At 45.4% G+C, this 27,411-nt stretch overlaps 1 protein-coding gene across 1 annotated transcript in view; it reads right to left on the bottom strand.

Moving 5' to 3' along the window:
• KIAA1549L (KIAA1549 like) overlaps positions 1-27,411 on the bottom strand; it is a 256,705-nt gene that overhangs the window by 94,883 nt on the left and 134,411 nt on the right. Inside the window, exons 5-10 of the mRNA XM_055300923.1 lie at positions 15,892-18,441; positions 14,162-14,782; positions 12,073-12,188; positions 9,027-9,246; positions 7,676-7,809; positions 989-1,151 (exon numbers count right to left, since the gene is read on the bottom strand). Coding sequence (XP_055156898.1) covers positions 989-1,151; positions 7,676-7,809; positions 9,027-9,246; positions 12,073-12,188; positions 14,162-14,782; positions 15,892-18,441 — 3,804 coding nt within the window. The remainder of the gene's footprint in view (positions 1-988; positions 1,152-7,675; positions 7,810-9,026; positions 9,247-12,072; positions 12,189-14,161; positions 14,783-15,891; positions 18,442-27,411) is intronic.

Here is a 27,411-nt window from a genome sequence, read left to right on the forward strand (position 1 = left end):
CTATCTTTCATGCCATCACCTTTTCCATAAAATCCAGAGTCACCTTTCCTTACTACATGAAATTCCAAAAGCCTGCTATTAAACACTCAAAAAAAAAATTCCTAGTGGCTACTGTGTGCTGTGTCCATCCACACACATCATTTTATTTGTTTATAGTCTCAAATGTAACCACAGAAAGAAACAGAAGCAATTTTGCTACTATGTGCCTCAAAACAAAACAAAACAAAACCCTGGACCAGTGACCTTGAGAAATGTGTTGACAATTAAATTTAACAGCACAAATCTTGACTTCAGTTGGCCACCAAGTAAGTGTTTGGGTACAAAATGTAGGCTGCGTTGTCTTCCGAGTCTATGCCTGCTGCATGGTAATGAGAATTACGTAACTGAGCATCAGAGGAAGACAGGCCACAGGACTGACTATGGGAACTTCATCCAGTGAAGTCACGATGCTGACTGCAAACGAGCTGCATTACGACAGCAATAGCCAGGGCAAGGGGCAAAGGCCCTGGAGCATTTGCTGATGGCGCAAGTGAGGGAAACCATTGCAACCCAGATTGCCACAAGGACAGACGCCCTCCAGGCTGTTCCTGCAAGCTCAAAGGCAGACTGCTTGGGTTTGAACCCTAGGTTCCATGTCTCATTAGCTACGTGAGAGGGGGCATCTGGTTAAACCTCTTGGGATCTCAGTTTTCTCCTTCGCAAAGTGGGGCTCATTTGGTGCTACCTTCTAGGGTGCTTTGTGAGGACTCGATGACAGGGTAAGGGCCCCCAGCCAGCGCTTTCTTCCAACATGCAATAAACTTGTCAGCAGGTCAGTCCCGGTGTATCACCCATTTCAGTTATTTTATGATCAGAGAGTGAGTATGTGGCTGGCACAAAAGATGTTCACTAAGTGGAGAAAGAACCCCCTACCCCTGCCCTGGCGGGGGGTGTTGGTGGGTGCAGGGAAAAGGTAGCGCCCCAGGGTGGGGGGCACGGACGTACTCACGTTCAGCAATGGTGAGCGGCGGGTAAGTGAGGTAGAACCCGACCAGCTCGGCCGAGAGCTGGCGGAGGAGGCTGCTGGCGACCGTGCCGTTGAGGAAGGAGCTTCGATTGGCCACCACGTACACCAAGGTGACTGTCTGCGAGGCGTTGGATGTGCTCACCATCTGAATCGACACAGGAGGGGGGGGGCAGACACACCAAATAAGATGAGGGTCTGTTTCATGGAGGCCGTGGGAGGAGGAATTCGAGCAGAAGTTGCGGGTAGAAATGAAAGGGAGGTGGAAAAAGGAGCGAGGAAGAGACCAGAATAACACCACTCGCCACGTAGGGGCTGCTCATGGAGTGCCAGGCGTGGTGCTAGGGCCGTGTGATCTCACTCAGTCCTCAGATGCCCCGGGAACTGCATCCACTCACGACTCCGTTTTGCAAAGGAGGAAACTGAGGCCTGGCGTGATCAAGAGAGTAGCCCGGATTCGAACCCGGCAGTCTGACCTCAGGTCTTAAGCGGGCGTGGGTATCTTTTCTAGAATCGCCTCAAGGTTACTTTTATGGTTCTGAACATTTATGGATCTGAACACACAGAATAGAGCATAGAGCATGGACAATGTTAAATCTAAGAGGGCTCAACCGCTCAGAGGGAGCCTGAGTTAAACTTGGGGGGGGGGGAATCTTTTAAGTTCCTATACAGCGGATCACCGTGCTAGTGAACAGCCTGATGAAACCTTGACTCAAAAGGAATTCAGAAATATAAAACAGGCTCTTTGGGGGAGTGATTACATTTCCTCGTGACCTATTAATTCAATATAGAATATGTAAATAGGACTATGGGACGGTGTGGTTTTCTTCTCAAAAATCTGTCGAAGTCAGTTTTACAGTTACCGGAAAGTGCAGTTTTCTGGGTCAGTGTATGGACAAAAATATCCCACGGATGAGATTTGAAAAACAGATGCAGTAGGAAGTCATTCTACTTGGTGAGACAGTGTGGGGCTCTGTGCCCCCCGCCCCCGCTGCACCTTCCCCTTCCAGATTCTCTAGCCGCCCACCCACCCACCCTCGTTTTGTTCAGCGCACCCAGAGGCAGACCCCGGTGGACCACCTCAGTGGGTTTCTCTTCCCTCCTTTAGCTTCAGCTAAAAGGAGCCCCGGGAGGATAGGGGAGAGTGGGAGGAGAGGGAGGTCAGAGAACTGGCGTCCGGGACTCCCTCCCCACAGCACGTCTCCTGTAGGGCAGCTCTGGCCTCTGGCTTCCCATAATTGCTCACTCTTCTCACCCCATCAGGCCCCGACACTTACCGCTTTGGGTACTGTACTTGCCCTGTGGTTTCCCTAGAGCCTGCCTGTACTTCTGCCAAGGGTCCCTTTTATTTTTTATTTATTTTTAAAGATTTTACTTATTTATTCATGAGAGACACACAGAGAGAGGCAGAGACTCAGGCAGAGGGAGAAGCAGGCTCCCCACAGGTATCCCAATATGGGACTCGATCCCAGAACCCCAGGATCACGCCCTGAGCCAAAGACAGACGCTCAAACCACTGAGCCATCCAGGCACCCCAAAGGTCCCTGTTATTAGACTTTATTCAAATTACCTTAAACTGAGTGTGCCCTCTCTTCCTATAGGGAGCTGATGGAAATCCTGTCTTTCCCAGACCTCTGTGCCTTCAGGCATGAAGATCCCTGCAACTTTCCCTTTAAATGTTATTTTTAAGAAGACTGTCAAGAATAGCTTCTTCACATTATTTCCCACTTTTCCCCATAAGTGGAAGTTGCTATTTAATTCACTAACACAGAGCCTATAGTCCCATGATTTATGATACATCGAGTCAACACTGCTGGTCCACTCTTTCTCTCCTCTCTGAAAGTATTTTTGTAGTGTGGTTGAGCCACCGGTATTCATGGCTCTTCCCCAGGGTACCAGAAAGAAAGGTGCTTCTTTCTGAACAATTTAAAAGACTTCCCCATACTGCCACCTAAAAAAAATAATAATAATAATAACTAAAATAACTTTTCAACCCTTATCTCTGATGTGAACATTCTATTTTTTGCTTTTCAACAAACTTTTTCATCTTCCCAAACCAAAACTTGGTATCTATTAAACAACTCTCCATTTCTTTCTCTCCTCACCCGCTGAAAACCACCATTCTACTTTGTGTCTCTATTAATTTGACAAAATTAAACACCTTTTATAAGTGGAATCATATAGTATTTGTCCCTTTGTGACTGGCTTGTTTCACTTAACATAATATCCTCTAGGTTCATCCATGTGGTAGCATGGGTCAGAATTTCTTTCCTTTTTAAAAATGAACAACATTCCATTGTGTGTGTGTGTAAATATATATCACATTTCTTATCCATTCATCTGTGGATGGACATTTGGGTTGCTTCCACCTTTTGGCTAATGTGAATAATGCTGCTATGAACATGGCTGTACAAATATCTGTTTAAGTCCCTGCTTTCGATTCTTTTGTGTAGATCATGTGGTATTTCTAGGTTTAATTTTTAAGGAACCACCATTCTGTTTTCCACAGAGCTACACCATTTGCGAAGCTCACCAGCAGTGCACAGGGTTCTGGTTTGTCCACATTTTTACCAACACTTGTTATTCTCTTTTTTTTATGATGGCCATCCTAATAGATTGCAAAGTGGTATCCTGTGGTTTTGATTTCTATTTCCCAGATGATTAAGTCATGTAGAGTACCTTTTTTATGTGCTTATTGATCATCTATAGATCTTCTTTGGAGAATTGTTTATTAGAACTCTTTGCTCACTTCTTTATAAGATTGTTTTTGTGTTTTTAAGTTGTATGGGTTCTTTATATATTCCAGTTTTGAAATCAGAAAGTATGAAACCTCGAGCTGTTTTTCTTTTTCAAGACTGTTTTGGCTATTCATGGTTCCTTATGATTCCATATGAATTCTAGGATGGATTTTTCTATTTCTGCAAAAAAAAAAACACTGAGATTTTGATAGGGATTGCATAGAATCTGTAGATTGCTCTTAGCAGTACTGACATTTTAACAATATCAAATCTTCAAATTCATAAGCAGAGATTCCCCCCCCCTTTTTTTTTTTTGGTCTTCTTTAGTATACTCATTTTTTTATAGCTAAGAAAAGTGTGACCAATCTTGATGGCTACTTAACACTAGCTTCATAAATGAGAGGTCCACAGGCCTGAGACCAAGGCCAGGTCAGTGTTCCCTGAAAGTCATGCCCTGTCCCCAAGTAGAAGCAGCCCTTACAGGGGGCACTTTCCCACTACCTCCTTTACTCTTAGAGTCCTGTTGTTCCTGACGTTATCTCTTACTTCCCACTCATTCATGCCACAATTCATTTAGCTAGTTAGACCTTAAAAAGACTGGCAGAAAGGAAGGCTGTTATTTTGCCTACCTAGCATCCATTCTTCTTTCTTCTATGACAGCACCACAATTTCCTTGAGGACATACTTCTTCTCTCCAGCTGGGTTCATGGGCTTTGGGTGGGGCTGCTCTACCCAAGTTCTAGGAGTGGGGATAGCCAGGCCTCGGAGACATTGGGACGTTTTATCTCCTTGGCCACAGTTATGACTCCAGAAATGGAAACACAATCCAAATGAGTCCAATGAGAGCTAATCCCAGGATTTTTACTGGAAGGCCACCAAAATAGGTATCTTGGTTCTATAAGACTGTAAGCAACAAGAATGAGACAAACCTGGAGGTGCCAGGGGCCACCCCACTGGGCCTGAAGATGATGTCAGCCCAGTGCAAGGCCAAGAGACAAAGAGAACTTTTTGAAGAAATCATATAAGCACGTGAATCAAATCGGGCCTGAATGAAATATGCTGTGAACCTTTCAGTTCTATGAGCCAATTACTTTCTCTTTTTTTAAGATTTTATTTATTTATTCAAGAGAGACACACACAGAGAGAGAGAGAGAGAGAGAGGCAGAGACACAGGCAGAGGGAGAAGCAGGTTCCATGCAGGGAGCCCAACGTGGGACTCGATCCCGGGTCTCCAGGATCAGGCCCTGGGCCGAAGGCGGTGCTAAACTGCTAAGCCCCTGGGCTGCCCCAATTACTTCTTTTTGCTTAAATCTTATATGCTTAGAGTCTGTCATTCACAACCAAAAAGGTCCTAATTGAGTCTACTGCAATCTAGCCCCTAATACCAATGCTATACAAGTTAAAAAAAAAAAAAAAAACTTTTCCACGACTCTCTGAACAAATTAAATACCTATGTGGTCCAAAAAAATCCAAGGTGCTCCTCCAAATTATACTTAATACAGTAAAATGGAAAGTTATTAATTATAAAACCAGGTCCTGGAACAAGTCCAGGTGGATGATTAGCATGCAGCTACATATATGTATGATAAATGGGCCTAGAGGGTTCCAGAATCCAGGCTACAAAGTGGTTCCAGGCTTCCTGTCAGCCATGGCAAAAAGTGGAGCAGGGTTAATGAAATAATTCACCCAATTAACCATTTACTTCAAGACCTGTTGAAATGTTCAAGAGCACCCAAAATTTATTTAGATGCAGTTCTCAAATTGTCCGTTACAGTTTTTTCCAAGGAAACTTTGTTATTTGCTGTACAAGGTTTCATCTCATGGCCCATGACTATCCTATAACACAGAGTCTTCTTAAGGCCAAAGGCAGCTTATTTATATAAACAGGAGGTGCTCAATGGGTCTGTGCTTCCTGAATACAATCAGAGTACACTCTGCCTCCAAGCCCTAACTGGAATCATGCACCTGTGAAGATCACAAAGCCAATCAGAAAGAAAAAGATCTCCCACAAGGGAGCTGAGTCATACTTCTTACATAAATCTTATGTTTGTGACACGTTTTTAGATCTTAATCTAATATGAACTGAATCATAATGAGATACTTTCATATACATTTTGGATAAATCTAGAAAAGGAAAGCTGCTTCTTCAAATTAAATTGTATGCTTTCTACCTCATATTGGCTTTGCTGATAATTCACTTATGCTAAATGTCAATTTCAAAACCACTGGGTTTAATTGCAAAGGATTTAGTTCAGTAAAAACAGGACATTGGGTTGTATAGTTAATCAGAGAAATTTGGGGGCTGGATGAATATGATTAAAAAGCATTGGGGCAGTCCGGGTGGCTCAGTGGTTTAGCGCCACCTTCAGCCCAGGGCATGATCCTGGAGACCCAGGATTGAGTCCCGCGTCGGGCTCCCTGCATGGAGCTTGCTTCTCCCTCTGCCTTGTGTCTCTGCCTCTCTCTTCGTGTGTGTCTCTCATGAATGAATAAATAAAATCCTAAAAAAAAAAAAAAGGATCTGTCTTGGAGTGCCTGGGTGGCTCAGTCAATTGAGGGTCCGACTTCTGATCTCAGCTCAGGTCTTGATCTCAGGGTTGACTGAATTCAAGCCCCACACTGGGTTCCATGCTGGATGTGGAGCTTACTTTAAAAAAAAAAAAAAGCATATGTCTTTAGTGGGATGTTAGTTATATAATTGCAAAAAAGTGGGTCTGAGGAAAGCTTTTGGTGGCATATCTATTGTAAGTCCAGGAAACTGAAATATATTGTACTAGCAGTGGGATTTTTCCAAGAAAAATTCATGTGTTCACCAAAAGTTCCATGGTTTAGCATAGCGGATAAGATTATGGGCCTTGACTCAAGTCCTTATTCCCTTCTTTACCGTGTGACTTTCTGAAAGTTTCTTAGCCTCTCTCTCAGTCCCATTTTCTGTGAAATGATGATAATAATACTTCAGAAAGATGTCTTGAGTATTATGCAGCAAAATATTTCTAAAACATTTAGCGCAGTCATGGCATACGATGAGCCCCAAATATAAAATGTGTATATGTGTTTGTTTAAACTAAGGTGACTGTTCATGTGGATGTCTAGGAAACAACTCAATGCAAATCACAGGATAGGCAAATCTTGATGAGTTAGCTATTTGGAATTGATTTCATTTTATGAGACATTTGATTCGTTTTATGAAATTGTACCTTATATTGCACATCTACTTCAGTTTTTAAAATAGTAAATGTATTGGGCCGTCTGAGTGGCTCAGTGGGCTATATGTCTGACTCTTGATTTCACATCTGGTCATGATCTCCTGGTCATGAGATCGAGTCCTGCACCCGGCTCTATAATGGGCACGGAGCCTGCTTGGGATTCTCTCTCCCTCTCCCTCTACCCTCGCCACTGCTCTTGTGCACCCTTGTGTGTGCTCTCTCTAAACAAACAACCAGGATGCCTGGGTGGTTCAGTTGTTGAGCATCTGCCTTTGGTTCAGGGCGTGATCCTGGGGTCCTGGGATCAAGTCCTACATCGGGCTCTCCACAGGGAGCCTGCTTCTCCCTCTACCTATGTTTCTGCCTCTCTCTGTGTCTCTCATGAATAAAAACAATCTAAAAACAAACAAAAAAAACCCCTAAAACCCCAAACAACCAAACAATACAAAATAAAACAAAATAGCAAATGTATTGGGAAGGCCTGAGGAAGCGTCACATGGGAAAATAAATATAAAACCCCAAACCACAGCAGGTATATAGCAAAACAGTACCCCTCCTGTCACAGACGTCCTCATCGGTGCTGGAACTGAGTCTTCTCAGGGGCCCCAGAGCGGCACCTCCTCCTGTCTAAGTGACGGAGTTACACTTACACCAGGCATCTTTGAAACAGGAGACCGAGTCACTTCTTGCCAACATCAACGACACAGTTGAAGCACCCTCCTCCTTACCTGAATGGTCAGGTTGCTTTTGGTATTTAGGACTTTCTTCTCAACATCCTGGAAGGCCTTCTGCAGCCTCTGTTCCATCGTCTGAGCGAACTTGCAGGACTGGATGTTGTCAGATTGGCTCACAAACTGTAGCACTAGAAGGAGAGTCATAAATCAGCGCTTGCCGAAGTGATGTGTGACTTAGCTCCTTGGACTTAATAGCAGTCTTCATATAAAACAGCATGATTTTACATCAGAGAAATCAGGCAAATAAGGACTGACAAAGTTTGGTTGCAGGGTTGGAAGTGGCTCTTAAAATGATTATGAATAAAGAAGAATTAAAAGCACGATCAAATCTGAGGTTCCCTCTAATGCAAAGGATTTTGTTGGACTGTGTAGACATCTGCTCCAAGAATGATTAAAAAAAAACCAAAACAATCAAAGAGAGATCATGCCTTCTATTTCTTGGGTGAGGTTTGGGGGGTGGGGGCTTGTGAATTGACCTGCATCACTTAGTTGATTGAGTCTTTCACCTTCAATAATTTCTCCACTCTTGGGGCTTACTAACCACATGATCAGAATCACGAGGGTGCTTGAGAGAAAGATTCTGAGGCCAAAGTTCAGAGCTTCTGATTCAGGGGCACCTTGGAACAGTGTTGGTCCAAAGCACAGATTTTATGGATGCTCAGCTCTTACCAGTATCCACTGGTAATACAGGAAAAAATTAAAAATACGGTGCCTGTTGCTCATAAAGTCCTAATTATATAAATTGAGGAGGAAGGCTCCTGTGAAGGACTTGTTCCTTTTTTTTAAAGATTTTATTAATTTATTAATGAGAGAGAGAGAGAGAGAGAGAGAAGCAAGGTCCCCATAGAGCAGGGAGGGAGCCTGATGTGGGTACTCGATCCCAGGACTGAGCAACCCAAAAGGCAAATGCTCAACCAACTGAGCCACCCAGGTGCCCCTGAAGGACTATTTCTTTCTTTCTTTTTTTTTTTTTAAGATTTTATTTATTTATTAGTGAGAGATACAGAGAGAGGCAGAGATACAGGCAGAGAGACAGAGAAACAGGCTCCATGGACATGGGACCCGATCCCAGGTCTCCAGGATCACACCCTGGGCCGAAGGCAGGCACCAAACCGCTGAGCCACCCAGGCGTCCCTGAAGGACTATTTCTAATAAATCCAGGGTGAGGAAGTTTAGGTTCATAGGCAGGGACTTGGACAGTTGATTAGCAGGGCCCTTTGAGGAAGGTACACAGGACTTTAAGAGACGACAGAGCCACTAGCACTCAAGTTTTTAAATAGGCATCTTCGTGATGCTGCCCCCGATCCCGGAACGGACAGGAATCCCTTCTTTCTGAGGTACTTGCCTGTTCTCAGCTGGAAGCAGCCTGCAGGCTGGGGATTCCACGGGGAGGCAAGTACCGCCACTGACTGTAAGTTTGGGGTGTGTTGCTTCAGATCCGCAGTGACATTGCTGATCCCATAAACACCCAGCATCTCGACCACGACAGCAGGCAAGTACACCAGCCGCCCTTTGGTAGCATAATAACCAACGGTGACATTATGAGAATGTTCCAGAATGTCCACCTACAAAACAACAGACCCACAGAACTCAGTGTTTATTTCCACCATACTTGAAGTCCTTCTTGGTATTTCTTCGAACCACAATCATTATTTGGCACGGCTGGGGAGCAAGATGTTCTCATTCGACGAATATTCTAATAATTTATAAAAGTGCTACGTGGATTGGCAAGTCTCAAAATAGCGGGATAGAATGAAATACAACTTATTGCGAACCAACATGGAAGGGAATTAAATCTGTGGGGGTTTTCTTGATTCCTTAAATGCCTCAGTGTCATCCTGTGAGCACCAACAGTCACCCAAGAAGGCAGACAGGAGAGGGCAGGCAAAAGAGATTTCCAGAGATGAAATGCTGGGAAAAACAGCTTTTCATTTACGAAAATGAAAAGGCAGAAATGATAGATGAAGTGGGGGCTCCTTTAGGATGGGGATTAGTAGTAGATGAGGTGAATTCCTCTTTCTAGAAACTGAGAGAAGGACTGTTCAGACTCCACTCCATTCCTGGCTTGGAAGTTGGTTCAAGACCAAGGCGAGGATGGGGATGGGCTATGGAAAGTCTCCCTTAAAACTGAGTCCCAAGGGACACCGATGTTTTGAGTTCTTTTTGACCCAATTTCTCTGCCCTCTCTCTCTCTCTCTCTGTGTCTCTCTTAAATAAATAAATAAAACCTTTTTTTTTTTTTTTTTAAGAGACACAGGCAGAGGGAGAAGCAGGCTCCCTGCAGGGGGCCCGGTGCAGGACTCCATCCCAGGACTCCAGGATCACACCCTGAGCCAAAGGCAGATGCTCAATCACTGAACCAGGTGCCCCTCAAGATGTTTTTAACACAAACATCTGTTAAAAGAGTGGACTCTGCTCCAATCCTAATGACCTCAAGGAACAAGTCTCAGTTTGGGGATTATTTTTAGCACCTCTCTAAAGCTTGCTAATCATTTTTTTTTTGTTAATCATATTTTTAAACAAAGGGACACCAGAGACATCAGCCTTAGAGCCTTCCTCAAGCAACAATGTCTAGCTTGAATTTAACAAGTCATTACCATTATTCTCATTTTTCTGATTAGCTTTTGTTTGTGGCAAATGATCCCGATTTTCACTCCTGGCAGTAATATCAGACATCCTTTCAAAAGTTTTAAAAAATGGGCTGATTTTTAAAAAACGAATTCATAACTGATTGTCACAGTGGTCTGGGATGATATGCAAAAAAGGTAAAAACTGAAGGTAGTTTGAAAACAATCAAAGTTGAGTGAAAATTACATGTCAGGTGACCAAATAAAAATACTTACATTTTTTTCTTTCTTTCTTTCAAGACTTTTTTTTATGTATTCGAGAGAGAGATAGAGATAGCAAGAGAGAGCAGGGGAGGGAGGGAGAGGCAGGCTCCCCATGGAGCTGGGAGCCAAAGCGGGCTCCATCTCAGGACCTTGAGATCATGACCTGAGCCAAAGGCAGATTCTTAACTAACTGAGCCACCCAGGTGCCCCCATTTTCAACTTTCAAATAAAGCTTCTAGTGCAGACATCATGGATGCTTTTCATGAAATGCCTCTCTTTGCTTTTCTTTCTTTCTTTCTTTCTTTCTTTCTTTCTTTCTTTCTTTCTTTCTTTCTTTCTTCTTTCTTCTCTCTCTCTCTCTCTCTCTCTCTCTCTCTCTCTCTCTCTCTCTCTCAGAATTATATAAAAGGGGCTGACAGGGGCACCTGGGTGGCTCAGTCAGTTGAGCATGTGATTCTTGGTTTTGGCTCAGGTCATGATCCCAGGGTTGTGAGACTGAGCCCCACATCTGGCTCCACGCTCAGCTGGGAGTCTGCTTGAGATTCTCTCCCTCTCCCTCTGCTCCTCCCCCATCCTACCTCCAAAAAAAGAGGCTGACAATGACCAATAACCTATGTACCAAACCTCATCCCTAGTCCTTGGTGTGGTCATGGAGACCACGAAGGTAGATACAACTGCAGACAGGCCTCAAAGGAAAAAAAGCCAGAGCAATATTTTTAAGAGGTGAAAAGGGTTGTCCACTGACTGCCAATCACACGTAGGGCTTTAAAACTTGTAATCAGTCCAAAAGAGTGTAAAGTGAGGCTTCCATCGCTTGGATATGCCATGGAAATCAGCTGGTGGTTACTAAATAGTACTTGGCATTAAAGTGCTTGGGGAAAAAAACATGTTTATTTCCCTGTCTGCTGCGGGCTATTGAAGCACAAAGTTGGACTCAATTTACAATAATTTTTAAATGTCCAGAAATAAATCACTATTTACAGTGCTGAGGAAGATAAAGGGAAAGGAAACAGACAATTTCTTGAGAATTACACTAACACTATTAAATACTTTCCCGATGGGAAAGTATTTAAAGTATCCCCAATAATGGGATAACGGGATGGTTTAAAACAGTATATCTGGGGCAGCCCAGGTGGCTCAGCGGTTTAGTGTCGCCTTCAGCCTTAGGGCCTAATCCTGGAGACCCGGGATCGAGTCCCACATCAGGCTCCCTGCATGGAGCCTGCTTCTCCCTCTGCCTGTGTCTCTGCCTCTCTCTCTCTCTCTCTCTGTGTGTCTCCAGTGAATAAATAAAATCTTTAAAAAAATAAAAATAAAAAAAACAGTATCTAGGCTTGAAAAAAATTTAGACATAAGGCAGTCAACCTCCATTTCTATGTCAAAATTAGACCTTTTATCCAGTCATCACATATTATTAGCTATCTGCCAAAATGAAGGAAGACATGGCTTCTGACAAGAATGGTTACGGTACCCAGGGAGGAGGAACACAATCTAAACATACTCTGGGCCCAAGAGGAAGGTGTGGATGCCTTAGTCTCATTACGGAGCCAAGAGACTTACGTGAGCCGAGATGTCGTTCTGGTGGAAAGCCTTCCGTAATGCCTGCGTGAGCCCTTTGGCAATGTTGAATTTCAAGGTTTCACTGCTCTGCCCTCTCCTTGGGGTCAGAAAGAGAACTGTGGGACCAAACAGAAGCACGGTCGTCAGGGTAGGGCAGCAGACCCCCTAATTAATGAGCTCCCCTCTCCTCTCCATCCTCCACCTCCTGCAAGTTCTGAGGAAGTCTGGTGGGTGCAGGTCCAAGCAATGAGAGCGGGGGCCTGGGGTTGTTGCTTTGGGGTCCCACTCAAGCCCAAAGAAGGAAGGCCCTTGTATTTGTGTGGCCCTGGCGGAGAGAGAGCTAATATGCCAGCCATGCTTCATTTCTGACCAACTCTGCCCTTGACTTTGAAAACTGGGTTCAGCGGTACCAGGTCCTGATGGGGGGCCTGCAGAAAACACCTGCCACAGCGTTCCTCAACAGCCTGCTTAGGCGCAGGCCCTGAGGGAGGTTGTGCTGCCCAAACACCCCTGATTCAGGAAGCTGCAGTTCCCACCCCACAAGTGGGGCAGAGTGGGATGGAGACCTGGAGTGGAGACTGGCACCTGTGACTGAAGGTGACAGGTGCTATCTGAAGGGAAGCCTGCGATGCTCTAGGAACATCCAGCCTGGACCTGGGCAAGGGGGTGGGAATCAAGGAAGGTTTCCTGATGAGCAAGGCCATCTCCTGATGAGTGGAGAGGGACCGCCCTTCGCCACTCCCAGCAGAGACAAGACCAAGTTCAAAGGCACAGGGTGAGGAGCGAAGCCTTTCAGGATACAAGTTTAGGTCTGGTCCTGCAGGCGATGGGACGTGAAGGGCTTTAAGGAAAAGCATACATTTTAGAGGGTCCCGTTGACTACAGACTGGAGAACAGATTGGAGGGGGTGGGGGCTAGTCTAAGGCAGATAAATTTGGTTGTTGTTGCAGAAATTGAGGTGGCTGATGACAGGGTGAACGAGGGACGCGGCGGTGGGGATGGAGAGAAGGGTGCTGAAGGAAGTCGAACTGAATGAAGGGCACCGGTGGTTGACCAGGTGTGGCTGGGGTGATGGGGGTGATGGAAGAAGGGGGAGGGGGACAGAATGTTCCAGACTTCTGCATCTAGGTGGTTGGGGTTGCCTGCCTCTCAGAGGAGGGGGAGTGGAAAAAGAGATGGTATAATTCCTTGAGAAACAGAAAGAGATACTGTACTTTCTGGTCTGCCTAGTTTCACAATTTCCCATTTTAGAATAGGCTACGTCTCCAGATATAATTTCATTTAATCCTTTGTAGGGTGAAGAGGAAGGCGGGACTCGAGCATTCAGCACTGGCTTGCTGGCTCAGATAACGTGTCTAGTGCTTTTTATAGCCAACACTACCCCACTGTTAAAAGCACCCGGTGCCTTCCTGCCCTGCTTTGCTGCAACTGGGAGGTGGTGGCTAGAGATAGCATTTACCACCCGACTTTTTCACGGCCTCCTTTTCAACATCGAAAGAAATCCTGGGCACCCTCATCGTGCAGCTGTACTTTTACTACCTGCAGGCTGAGAAACCACCTAACAGAAGCCTTTCTGAATTCTGCAGGGCTTCCAAGACGTGACATTTTACTGATCATTCATTCATTCACGTGAGACATCACTGGTTTGCTCTTCAGGCAAAATTCGCTACATGTTTGTTTTCCCGGATTCATCAGCAGAAACAGTTTCCCTAGGGAGGCCTCTGATAGCAGGACTGATCCTGGGACCAGAATGCAGGTCACGTAAAGCTCCCTTCTCCTCTGTCACTTGATAAGGACCGGGGGTCCTCAATCCCAGCACTTGGACATTTGGGGCGGGGATTATCCTTTGCTGTAGGACCGCCCTGTGCCTGGTGGGGCGTTTGACAGCATCCTGGTCTCTGTCTCACTACATGCCAGTAGCACGCTCCCTACCCTCCAAAAAGGTCTCCAGACAGGGCCAAACACCTCCTGGGGGAGAAGGAGCACAACTGTTCCTGGCTGAGAACCGCCGATCTCATCTCTGCTACATCTCTGACGCCAGGGCGTGCCTGCTACTTTCAAGTAAACTCCAAGGACGGTGGACTCTTACCTGTCTTCACCAGGAGCCTGCTGGACATCTGACACTCCAGGTTGGATGCCATTTTGCCGGTTGTGACCACAGCGGTCGACGCAGCGGGAAGGGCAGTGTCTGTATTTTCCGCTGGCACAGGTGGCAACCGGGTGGCCCTCACGGGTGCTGTGATGGATGTCAAGGCTGCTGTGATAGTCAGCGGGCGTGTGGTGGATGCTCTGGGCGTGTCTGGGTTGGTGGGGTTCGGGAGGCCCGTGTGCATGGCTTGTGGTTTCCTGGGGAGGTGTGTAGTGGACAACAGGCCGGAGGCGGTGCCTGTGTTCCCTTGCATGGCTGTATGAGCGCTCACGGTGTGTGCCGCTCTTGAAAACATGTAGGTTGGCGTGAATGAGAAGGCCGGATGCACTGCCCCTGGCGTCGTCTTTGGGCCAAGTGCTGTGTTGTTTGTGACGTTTTTAGCTAGAGCAGTGGTCCAGCTGCTCTTGACTGATCCTGAGGCCATGGCTGAAGGGCTGCTGCCAGGGCCAGGGCCCTTGGCAACCAGGGCTGCAGACAGCGCCAGCGGACTTGATTTCCCCAGTAATGACGTGGCCACCGCTGCTGCTGTTGGCTCCACCTTGGATGACACGGAGGGGTCTGCTGCAGAAAGAAAAAAAAGCAAAGGTCTGTCACTGGTCTGCAGCACACATGTCACTTGTGGTGGTGATGGATGGATGTCACTTACGGGTTTGCTGGCATGAAAAGTCTCTGTGCTCTGGAATTTAGGCAAAACAGCTCTAGGTTCATTAAGTCAATTACCCCTAATGAGAGTGTCACTTATGGAAACCTGTGGTTGGCAATAAGGACATTTAAATTCAGAATACAGATCTCCCTCTCCTTACGATGGGGTTACGTCCCAAAAGACCCGTCATAAGTTGAAATGACCATAAATAAAAAATGCATGTAATACAGCTAACCTACGAACATGCTAGCTTAGCCTAGCCCACGTCACCCGTGCTCACAATACTTACATTAGCCCACACTGGGTTTGCAAAATCATCTAAAACAAGCCTATTTTGGGATGCCCGGGTGGCTCCGTGGTTGAGTGTCTGCCTTTGGCTCAGGGTGTGATCCCGGGGGCCTGGGATCGTGTCCCACATCGGGATCCCTGCACAGAGCCTGCTTCTCCCTCTGCCTGTGTCTCTGCCTCTCTCTCTGTGTCTCTCATGAATAAATAAATAAAATCTTTAAAAAAATAATACAAGCCTATTTATAATAAAGTGTTGAATATCTCAGGTAATTTATTGAATACCATACTGAAAGTGAAAGAATAGTTGCATGGGTCCAGGATGGCTGTAATTGTATCATTGTTGACCCTCGTGATCCTGTGGCTGGCTGGGCGCTGTGACTCGCTGCCCTGCCCAGCATCACAAAAGAGGATCATACCACTTATCGCTAGCCTGGGAAAGGATCCAAATTCAAAATCCGAAGTATGATTTTTACTGAATGCATGTTGCTTTTGCACTGTTAAAAAGCTGAAAAATTGTTTAAGTCAAACCATCCTAAGTTGGAGGCTGACTGTACTTTTCAAAAACTCTAGTCAGCAGAGGATCAAGGACGTGACTATTTGGGGCTGCTAACTCATTCATCATCTTTAAGGTGTGTTTCTGCTCCTTCTAAGCAAAGCTGGGTATCTGTGTTCAACGTGAAGATCCTTTGTCCACAGAAGCGGTCAGACCTGTTTGGGGGGGTACCGGGAAGCAAACTACCTGCATGAGTGGTTGCACCTGTCCATTTCTCAGGGTGCTGAGAAGCCAGCAGAACTTTGGATGGGGTCCTGAATATGACCCTGGTTGACAGAGGAGGAGATTCGGCAGTAGAGTTGTATCTCAAGACACTCTGGGATGCTGGAGAAGCACTTGTCACAGGAGACGGATCGACATCACTGGAAATTGAGAGACTCGTGTCCATTCCAACTGAAAGCACTTGCTGCAATTTGGCTGTAAAAGTTAGGCTTGGAGAGGCTGGCAAAAGAGCACGTGTTGGATGCATAGGCAGCTGTGGACGGGGATGAGACGTAGCCTGTTGGCTAGTGGGTGCGTACTCTTCAACCTCCGCTGCTTGGAAGTCTCTGGAATAATTATTGGTTATGGACACGAGGGCTGTGTGGTTTCCAACCATGGTAACCTCTGACTGTTGAATGGGCTGGCTGGTGCTTGTACCAAGGACTGGATGCTGGATGGTAAAGCCTCCTGCAGTCACTGAATGCCCAGCAGTAGCTCTGAGATCTGAAGAGTTTATTGTACTGGCAGCTGATGTTGAACCACTGGGAGGAGTAGTTGAAGCTGAATGAGTTTCCCAACTGGTGGAGTTAATGGCGTGCCCATTTAAATCATAATTTGTTTGCTGCGGCAAGCCAGATATCACTGGCTCTGTGTAGAGCGATCCAGTTTCTGTGGAAAGAGAACTCCAGAAAACATCTGTGGTTGCTGGCATTTTCACATGTCTCACTGCGGAGAAATCATAGACTTCAGTGGAGGAGGGAAATGCTATCACCTGTTGGGAAGTTGAAGCTGGCAACTCGGAGTGATCTACTACAGATGCATGGGTCTCTGGCTTGATGCTGGACACACTAGGGGATGGGGACATAGTCTGGGTGCTTTGCATGGAGAGCATGGAAGGGAGAGCTAATTCTGAAGGAAGGAGGCTTGTTCTCGCCGTTGCAGTGAAAAAAGATGGAATGTGATCTGTGCTAGAATCAGAGGTGAATCCATTCACAGTGTGAGGACTTGGAAACTCTCTACTTGGAAGGGGCTGGAGAGCAGCTGTCCAATTTGCCTTTTCGTTTTTCTCTAAAACAGCTGTCACGCTATCTCCTTCCCGCAGGGAAAGTGCCCGAGTCATAGGAAGAAGATTGGGAGATTTGCTTGAGCGGGGCAAGTCTGTAGCTGCCGCAGGAGGGGATCGCTCGCTGCCCTCATCTTGGGGAGCTGGCCTCTGGGGCACAGTGGAGGGGGAGGCAGGATTCTGCACTGGCTGGAGGAAAGTGGGCGCCAAGGGAAAGTTGGCCGCTGTGCTGACTGATGCCCCGGAAAGGAGGGCTTGCCCTCCGCTGGCGGCTGTGGGGAGAGGCAGAGGAGAAGGCACCAACAAGGGAGACCTGTGATCCCCCAAAAGGAGGGGCCCTTTGGAATTCTCTGGAGCTGCTGACAAATGTAGTGGGTGAGCGGGGTCGTTTGCAGTAGCAGGGGCTATCTTTCTGCTGGTCGTTTCCACAGCCACTGATCCTGCAGTCTGGAAAAGTGAAGACACGGCCTCTTGGGTCACAGCTGCTGCTGCTGCTGCTGCTGCTGCTGCTGCTGCTGCTTCACTCTCAGATGCCGCCAAAGACACCCCACTGTGCGCTCCCTCAGCCACCCCAGCTTCCACTGGCCAGGGAGGTGTAGGCCTTGAAGACACTTCCAGCACCAACCGTGAGGGAGTTCCATCTGGAAGCCGAGGAAGACTTCCAGGTGCCAGGGGAGTGGGAGGCATGTGGGCAGAGCCCAGAAACTCGGGTGTGGGGGAGCCTGCTGAGTGAGGACCCTCAGTGGGGGGCAGCTTGGGCTGCTGCACTGTTGAGGGTCCAGAAAAACCGAGATGAGGGGTGCCTATCAAATCCTGGGCATTTTTGGCCAGAGCCTGGTTTATGCCCCCAGCAAACGGGTTTGGGGAATTAGCTACACCCTGACCTGAAGAGGAGCTGGCTGGAGCTGTGTGTGCGAATACGGGCACTTGGGTGGGTTGTTCGGCTGGTTTAGAAAAGATGATGGAATGAGGTGAGTCAGGAGCCAATGAAGAGGATGAACGTGGAGGGAGAAACGGGAGAATGTCTGATCTTGGGGAATGCCGGGCTGAAATGGAAGGAGTCCCTACCCACACTGGCTGAGATGGGGTCGAGGACAAGGTGGGGAGCATGCTGATGTGAGGCAAACCTGACTCGGAGGCTGCGTCTTTTCCCCCTTGAGGTCTCGGGTGGACCACAGACTCGCTGGAATCCTTGGAAGGCTCCAGAGGGGCACTGTGGCCACTTCCTTGGAAAGGGGAAGCAGAGAAGTCCCCGTGAGCCCTAGCTCTGCGGTGCGTCTTGGGCGGAGGTGTTCGGGGGAACTGCAGCGCGCTGGTGTTGTCAGGGGACGGTCCCAGCACACTCTGGACTCTGGCCACTGCTGAGGAAGACTGGACTTCTGAGAAAGGCCATGTTGGTGAAATCGGGAACACCTTCCCATGAGGAGATGACGCCGGGGTCGGGCTGGCTGTTATCTGGAGGTTGTCTGTTCCTGCAAAACAAAATACCAGCGGTCAGGCCTCGGATAATCCTCAAGTGCCTGCTGTGGGAGGTCCTGGAGAGAAGGGGTGGCCCAGACGGGCACCTCTCCATCCCACAGCTGCGGCCCCCAGCACAGGACACTCATTACACGTATTCAGGCATCGACGTGAGAACACGGATGCAAATGCCGCAGCCGCCCCACTGGGCAGGGCTGGTGAGCCACGGTCTCCGAGGAAGTGGTAGGTAAGCAAAGATGCAGAAGATACCTGTGTATCTTCAATCTTGTTTCCATACCACCTACAAGGGCTGGACTGTGAAACTCAAGGCCTAGGAAATCAGAGGTGAATGCGGCTACTTGCCGGGGCCTATGATGCCCAGATAAACCTCATCCGAGAACCCAAACTGCAAAATGAAAGGACGGTGTCTCTGGATGCAAATGTCTTTTTAGGCCACTAAGTCTTCTTCAGCCAAGTAACTGAGGTTGTCTATGTTTGCTTGGCAGCAGTGACATCTTTCTCTCTGAAAAATAAACTACTCACATCCAACTGAGGACTTGAGACATCTCACAAGACCCAGTGTCACTATAAGCACCTGCAGAGATGTCACACTGGCAGCACCCACAGTTCCTGAGTGAAGCTGCGGGGAGAAAGGCCAGGAGAGAGGGGCCCCCGAATGGTGAGCTCCTCGGGAAAGGAGGCAAGAACATAACTGAGCAGAGAGCTGGAAATTTTAATGCCGGGAAAGAGAAACAATCCTTCTTGACCATTCTCTCTTGGGTCCCCTTTCCATGGTTCTGCAGTGTTGATGGTGTTCATGAGCCCAGAGGTGGCTAAGGGCCCTTAAAAGTCACATTTTAAATTAACAAAGAGAGAGAGAGAGAGAGAGAGAGAGAGAGAAAGGTACCTCTAGAGCTTTCTCCATTATTACGGAAAAGCATTAGAACTATCTGACAGAAACAAACAAGCCAAGGGGAGCTGAAGTTGGAAAATCTGGTCTGAAGTGGAGTGAGGTGGGGAGGTGAAGATGGGTGATGTACAGGAGCAAATCTGTGTTTTAGAACAAGCACTCTGGCTATGGAGTGAAGAACAGAACAGACTGGGAAATGGTGGGAATGGATGACAGGAGAGACCAGAAGGAACCTCTCATCTCCCCCAACCCCCTCACAGTGGTCCAGCCATGGGAGGACTGGAAATCTGTGAAAAGGAGCTGATCCATGGTAGAGGACTGAAATAGATCATCCGCTATGATCCCTTTCAATTCTCAGATACTGTAGTCCTTTAAATATGTTTGTGTGTGTGTGTGGGGCGGTTTGGTAATGGCTGCAAATTCTCCTATACGCCTCCCATTAAGAGGTAAGGTCCACTCCCCTTGGAGATGAGGGGACTTGAGACCATTCAACCAATTACAGTATGGCAGAAGCAATGCCACGTGACTCCCAAGGCTACCATCACAAAGGGCCAGGCAGCTTCTACTTGGCCTCTTGGAAAGCTTGCTCTCCATATACTCCCTTTCGGAACATTACAAATATCACTCATCCAAACAATTCAAACAAACAAAAAACCATACACACATAAAAACACAAAAACAAAAAATAAATATCACTCATCCTAGGGATAAGCCAACAATGATTTCTGTTTGGACGGATCAAGAGACTGGTAATCTAAAGAATTTTAAAAGAAAGTAGCTTAAATGGTAAGAGATTTAAGGAGGTTCTGGATACAGAAAGATGGGGAGCAGAGATGGAGTCATTGGAAATAACTTGCTTATCAAGTTTCCATAGAGTCCCATCAGGACTAAACTTAGCCTTGAACTGAAGGATCATTAACTAATGAAATACAAAACAGGTTAGGAGGTGCTTGGCCCGGTTTGGAAGCATAATGTTAGAAATGATGAGAACTGCCTCCCTAGTCTCCCCAGACCTTGAGCCCCAACTAAAAACACCAAGATGCATAATGATGGGTTGTTGGGGCCTCTGTCTTCCCAAAGCCCTTAGAGCTACTAGCATGTCATTCCCAGGGCTTGCACATAACACCAGACCAGTGCTGCTGTGCTCAAACTATTCCTGCTGCATGGCCTCCAAACCTGAACCTTGCAAAAGCCCACAGGTACATCAGGCTCCTCTGCTGCTTTTTCTTTGCCCTGAACTGCTCCCTTCAGTCCTGAGGGCTGTCAGGCCTCTGTCCAAGGCTGTTTTTATCCCAGACCCAACAGCAGAAATCCTCCTTTCCAAACTCATCAGAGTCTGTTACTTAAGAAATAGTCTCCGCTCAAGTTCAAGCCTCCCAATGCTGCCCTGGATCGCTTTCTGGTTTCCTCAAACTACTGCAAAATGCAGCCATAGTCACAGTCCTTTCCCACACAGCATCTCCTTCCTCTGATGGCCAGAGACACTGAGGAGAAGGATGCCTTCCCACAGGCAGCCTGGGTCCCATTTCCAACCAGTCACAACGCCATTCGCTTTGTCCCATTCACTGCCCACCAGCAGGTTTTCTTCATTGCAACACTCAAAGAAAAGCAAACCTGATCAACAGCAGCTCTTGAATCTAAGAAACTAAGATAACCAGTTAATAAGCAAGTATCCCAAACCCCTCTTCCTTGTATGGCCGAGAAAAATATCTACAGCTTTCTATCAGACTTCAGAGTCGGACGCCCTGGATTCCAACCCCACTCCCCCATTTGCTAGCTGTGTGATCCTTTTCAAGTTACTTAACCTTTCTGGGCCTCTCCCTCATTTGTAAAATGGAGACTATTCCAGTACCTACCTCTTGGTACCTACATTACCATGAAACTGTTTTAAGTATTAAAATGAGGTGATACAGGGGCACCTGGGTGGCTCAGTCAGTTGGGTGTCAGTCTCTTGATTTCAGCTCAGGTCATGATCTCAGGGTCATGAGATCGAGCCCTGCATCAGTGCAGAATCTGCTAAAGTTTCTCTTTCCCTCCCTCTCCCTCTGCCTCTCCCTATGCTCACTCGCTCACTCTCTCTAAAATCAATCAACCAATCTTTAAAATGAGGTGACACATGTAAAGTCCTTAGAACAGTGCCTGGCACACAGTGCTCCCAAAACACCAGCTACTATTGATATTGTTGTTGTTATCATTACTTGTGTAGCCCAGCATAGGCCTGGATGCATGCCAAGGCATCCTCAGGGGCCCTGGATACTAAGTCACAAGTCAGAAATGCCTTGCGGCTCATGCACGGTCACAATCCCACACATCTATGGGTCCCCTTATGGTCTGCAGATTCTTTTCATACCCTCATCCCACCTTGTTCTTCATGGAACCTGTGAGGTAGAGGATAAAGGATATTACCCCCTATTTTACAAGTGAGCAAACCATGCCCCAGGGAGGTTAAATGCTGGCTTGGCCAAGGTCAGGCTGAGAGCCAACCTACAGCTATGATTCAACCCCTCTGACTTCAGATCCAAAGCTCTCTGCTCCGTGTGGGAAGGAGTAGGTCTTCCTCTGTCACCGTCCTCCTGGAAGGACCCGGACAGGATGGTAGCCACTCCCGTCTCCTGAGTGTGATGATGAGTCTCTCTTTGGTGCTGCTTTGACAGACATTACTGAGCTAGCTCTAAACTCCCAAGACCTTGATTCCCAGACAGTGAAAAGAGATGACTCCAGCAGCATTGCTATGTTGAAGCATCATACCCATGGATCTGAAATTTGGCATCTGGGACATTCTTCCTAACATGGTTTCTCCTGGGGCTTTCTCAATGTGCCAGTTAAACACAATCAGATTGCTGCTCCTTGAAGTGATGCCAGCAAATAGAAGGCTGTGTTTACTGCTTCAACAGAAGCTTTTTAACTACCAAGCTCTTTCACAGTGATTTTCTTCTTTAAAAAACAAGTTTATCGCTCTCAAATCCTTTGTGAAACAGGTTTAAAAATAAAGTTGATTTCCCCCCGTTATGACAGTAATACGTTTGCTCTTTCATTTTTGAAAGCCTCACTTTACATGATCATTACAGAAGATTTAGAAAGGATGGAAAAGTTGAAGCAAAAGAGTCCCATGTGTCCCTCAGCCCCCTCCACAGGCATGTCCCACCACATGGAGAAAACCAGAGTTCACACTGTGGTGAGTTATACTTCCACATTTCATTCTTGGAAGAGCTTTGGTTGATGTGCTTTTCAGACCTGTGATCACATTGCACATCCAACTTTGCACCTGCTTCTGGTCTTTTAACATTATTTTAAAGCATTTTTTTCATATTGGGTAAGGCTGCATATAGTACCCACTAAGACACAGTATTATAATTTGTTTGCCTCTTGACTATCAAGATACAGGTTACTGGGCAGCCCGGGTGGCTCAGCGATTTAGCACTGCCTTTGGCCCAGGGCGTGACCCTGGAGTCCCAGGATCGATTTCCGCATCGGGCTCTCTGCATGGAGCCTGCTTCTCCCTCTGCCTGTGTCTCTGCCTCTTTCTCTGTGTGTGTGTGTCTCTCTCTCATGAATAAATAAATAAAATCTTAAAAAAAGATACAGGTTATTTATATATTTTCAATATTATAAATAATAGCCTCCTCTCCTTCCAATTCTATCATCATAATCACTGTACAGCAAGCGGGACAGATGTAATGGCCTCCTCTTATGGACAAAGTTCACCACACACATCTAACTCTAACACCATCTGCATCAGAAGTAAATCAATGGGGCTTCAGAGTCTCTCTCCTCCTCCTCCACTCTGCCATCATTCTGATCTTTCTGATAGGGTCATTTGTAAGTTTAAAAATCTTACCCCACTATGAGGCACCTGGGTGGCTCAATTAAGCATCCGACTCTTGATTTCAGCTCAGGTCATGATCTCAGGGTTGTGAAATAGAGCACCATTTGGGCTCTGTGCTGAGCGAGGAGCCTGCTTGGGATCCTCCCTCTCCTTTTCCCACTGTCCCTCCCCACTTTCACACCCTCTCTTCAAAACAAAACGAAAACAAACCAAAAAACACCTCACCCTAGTAGACAGCCTAAACTCAACCACAGAAAATACAATTAACCACCAATAACTAACTGATCCTCCCAAACAGGACAATCCTATCAGCAAACTTTTCCAAACCTTCCTATTCATTTTTACTAGTTCATTCTAACAGCCCTAAGGGGAGTTGAGACCATTTTAATCCATTAGTCAAGAAAGACAGGAGATGTAGGAACGAAAAGCAGTAATAGGGCCTTAGAAAGTTGTGCAAAAGGCATATTACTGGGCTTCAACCATGATGAAAAGTGTAAATGTAAACTGCTTCTAAGTGATAGGCCCATAATTAACACGTCATTGTTCCCACAACTCTCCATTTTTAGCTCTATTAGAGTACTTTTCCCTTTCTGCTGAGAATTAGAGCCAATAATCTCCCATATTTGCTCACTTAGCAATTTATCTTCAAATCCTTTCTTAGATAGTCACTCTCTTACACAGATGAACAAGCTGTAAACCTTACCAGGAAGGTAGTCAAGTGTCCCAGGGAAGGGTGTGGCACTTGGAAAAAGAGCAGCTGCCTTCACAGCCCACCTGCCTTGTTCCAGCTGTGTCAAGTTAGGCAAGTTACGGACCAGACCTCTCTGTGCCAGTTTCCTCCTCACACGATGTGGGCAGTAATAATCTCTGTCCCACAGGTCATCTGGAGGCCTAATGGCATTAACCCATGTACATTTGGAACACATCCTGGTACATGGTCAGCAGTCAATCTAAGTTGCTTATCACGATGGTCATCAAGGAGCACAAAATCTAATTAAGAGGTTTCAGAGTCACGTCTTTTGTCTAAACTATGATAACAACAAAAACAAAAATAAAATAAACTATGATAACAGTAAATTATTATACTCCCACTTTGTAGTCAGCTTATTTTAACTTCTCAGGAATAGTTCACACTTCTTACAATGAATCCCTTGTCTCCAGCTATAATTCTCCAATGAATGCCTGGGTGATCCACCTGGCTTTCTTGGCATTAGTAATGCCTCACAGAGCCTCTGTGTTAGATTTCTCCCCTGAAGTCGGCTTATTTCCACAAGCAAGCATGTGGTTTTCAAAATGACTTGCTCGGCATAGTTGCAAAGTAAACACTTTCCCATTAAGACTGCTTACAAACCTGACACATGAAGCTCACTATAGCTAGAGCTGAGATGCTGAGAGGAGAAGGCAGAGACAGAGCAACAGCTTCTCCTACTAATGTTCATGTTCTCATAATAAATAAATACACATATAAAATGGATAAATTTCACAAACAAAATTAGTCCAGAAATAAGAAACCTAAACAAATTAACATAAAAAAAGAAGGTGCTATTGAAAAAGGCACCAGGAGCAGATATACTCATCTGAGTTCCCCCTAACTTTTAAAAAAACAAGGTAATGCTAACGTTATTAAACTAATTCAGGCCTTTGAGATCTATGAAAATGTTCCCGATTCATTTTATGAAACCAGTATTGCTTTAATATCAAGATCCAATAAGAATATATTAAGTAAACAAATAATAATCAAAATATGTAAATGAATGCAGGGCAGCCAAGCAAAAGTGTGTGTGGGGAGACAGAAAGATTGCAATAAAAGAAGTAGGGGATCCCTGGGTGGCTCAGTGATTTAGCGCCTGCCTTCAGCCCAGGGTGTGATCCTGGAGTCCCAGGATCGAGTCCCACATCAGGCTCCCTGCATGGAGCCTGCTTCTCCCTCTGCCTGTGTCTCTGCCTCTCTCTGTGTGTCTCTCATGAATAAATAAATAAAATCTTAAAAAAAAAAAAGGAAGTAGAAACCCATTTATACTCCAGGATCACAACTGTGCAATTCTATAAAAAATGCATGTGTATATATAATAACAAATTACTTAATGCATAAATTATCAATAAATTAAAATGTATGAAGTCTGTAACAGTCAACACAACACACAAGCAGTCCACAAAACATACATAGACACAAAAAGAGAATGTTAAGACTTTTCATTGCATTTAAGGTTCAAAGAGTATGATCCTAGGCCAAACTCTACACTCTCAAATGTTTTCCTAAAGGTGATTATTTGCAGCTTCAACCTTACATTATCTACATTGTTATTCATGATAGGCAGAGACCTTTGCATTCACTTTGCATCTCACACAGTATTTTGTTAGGTTGAAAAGACAATAATCCTGTATTAGGGACATCCAATCAAACTGACGGTCTCTAAAACTGAGAATAAGCAAAGTTAATCAACTGTTTCCACAAATATTGGTTCCATGTGACAATCTGAGGGGGAAAAAAGGTTTTGTAGTCAAAAAAAGCTTAGGAAATTTCTTCCAGGAGATTCATAGTGCAGACAGATACACCAAAGTCTCCAAAAGTCTTAAAAGTTATATTTAATCTAGAAAATCCTCAAACTAGTTGACTGTGGAACTCTTTCTTTTTTGCATGATACCAGTTATTATCTTAAGGAATCACTGCTCTGACGAACACCTTGAGGAAACTCTAACTTAAGATCATTTCAGAGTATAAAGTCCTTGCCCTTGTGCAATTTCAGATACAGAAAAACCAAAGGAGAACTTATGGGTGGACTAAATCCCTCATGAAATCTGAAAACATGTTCTCTGAAATTACATAGCTGACAAATTCTGCTCCGGTATGCTCATTTCACTGCATATTTTATCAGACTTACTCAGAACTCTTCTACACACAAAAACAAAAAAACAAACAAACAAAAAAAACCCAACTCTTCTACAGATATTTATCACTTGAAAGAACATAAGGGTGAATACCAGGAAATCTGTAAAGTTCTGTATAACGAATGTAAGGAACTATCATTAAACTGGCTCTAGTGTCTTCTTGGGCACTAAGCTGATTTAGGTAAAATGATAATATCAAAAATTTGATTGTTTCCCCCCCTGACTGGAGACATACAAGAAAATGCTCCACTGGAAAGCCTGTGTGATACTTCATGGATACTGATGTTCTTTTTACAACTAAACTCTAAAAACCTGCAAGTATCTGTGTGGGGGCCAAGAAGCAGAATATGCTGCTCATATTAATAACAAGTATTATTATTAATCCTTAATTCATATTCATTGATGACTGATGTAGACATAAGTTTTACTACAGAAGTCTAACCTCATTAATAATGAATATCACTACTTCAGGATTGTTAATTCAGATGCTTATAAAAAGAAATTATTGACCAATCCTATTAGGACTGAATAACAATTTAACTAACTTTAGGTAAAAAGGAAGAAAATATTTATTCTAAGTCAATAATTTTCAAACCCTTCAGAAGTGTCAAAACTCAAAAACATAGCCAACATGTTCAGAGCAAATAATTTTCATTAATAGTTTATTTGCTCTGTTTACATGATATCAAGATAGCATTTATTTTTTAAATTCTATAATTTAGAAGTTTCTGAGACTACATTTTCTTTCATTTGGTAGAAAGTAGTAGTAAGATCTATCTATATAAAGTTTAAATGTATTCCATAAATGGAAGTTTCTGTTCTATCTCCCAAAGCCTTGGTCTATCTAGTAATAACCCAAATCGTTAGACATAATTGTTCAGCATTGGCAATGGATTTTCCTTCATCCTCCTCATCACCAGGACAATCTGTGACTAGCAACAGATGAGATGTCTGGCCAGAAGTAGGGGAGCCCAGAAAGGGAACCAGAATGCTGTGGCCTACCCAGCACAGATTCCTCTCTTGTCCAGGAGGAGCCTAAGACAGACCGCACACTACTTGGTCAGAAGGGAGATGCCATGTGTGTCTGCTTAACTTAGCCATGTAAAGGGACAAGAGTCCACAGCAAAAAATATCCTACTATAGACATGAAACTTATCCTCCCTACACTCATTCAATTAACCTGAGTCCCTACTGTGTGCCAGACCCTAGCACTTACTGTTTCCTGCAGTTCACTTCTTTCCCGTTTACAAATATGAACACATTTCATCCTCGCAACACTTCTATCAGGAAGACATCTATGATGGTTACTTTTATGTATCAATTTGATTGGGCCATGGGCTACCGACACATTTCTGTGTG

The sequence above is a fragment of the Nyctereutes procyonoides genome, unplaced genomic scaffold, assembly GCF_905146905.1.
Source record: "Nyctereutes procyonoides isolate TBG_1078 unplaced genomic scaffold, NYPRO_anot_genome, whole genome shotgun sequence".
Lineage (NCBI taxonomy): Eukaryota > Metazoa > Chordata > Mammalia > Carnivora > Canidae > Nyctereutes > Nyctereutes procyonoides.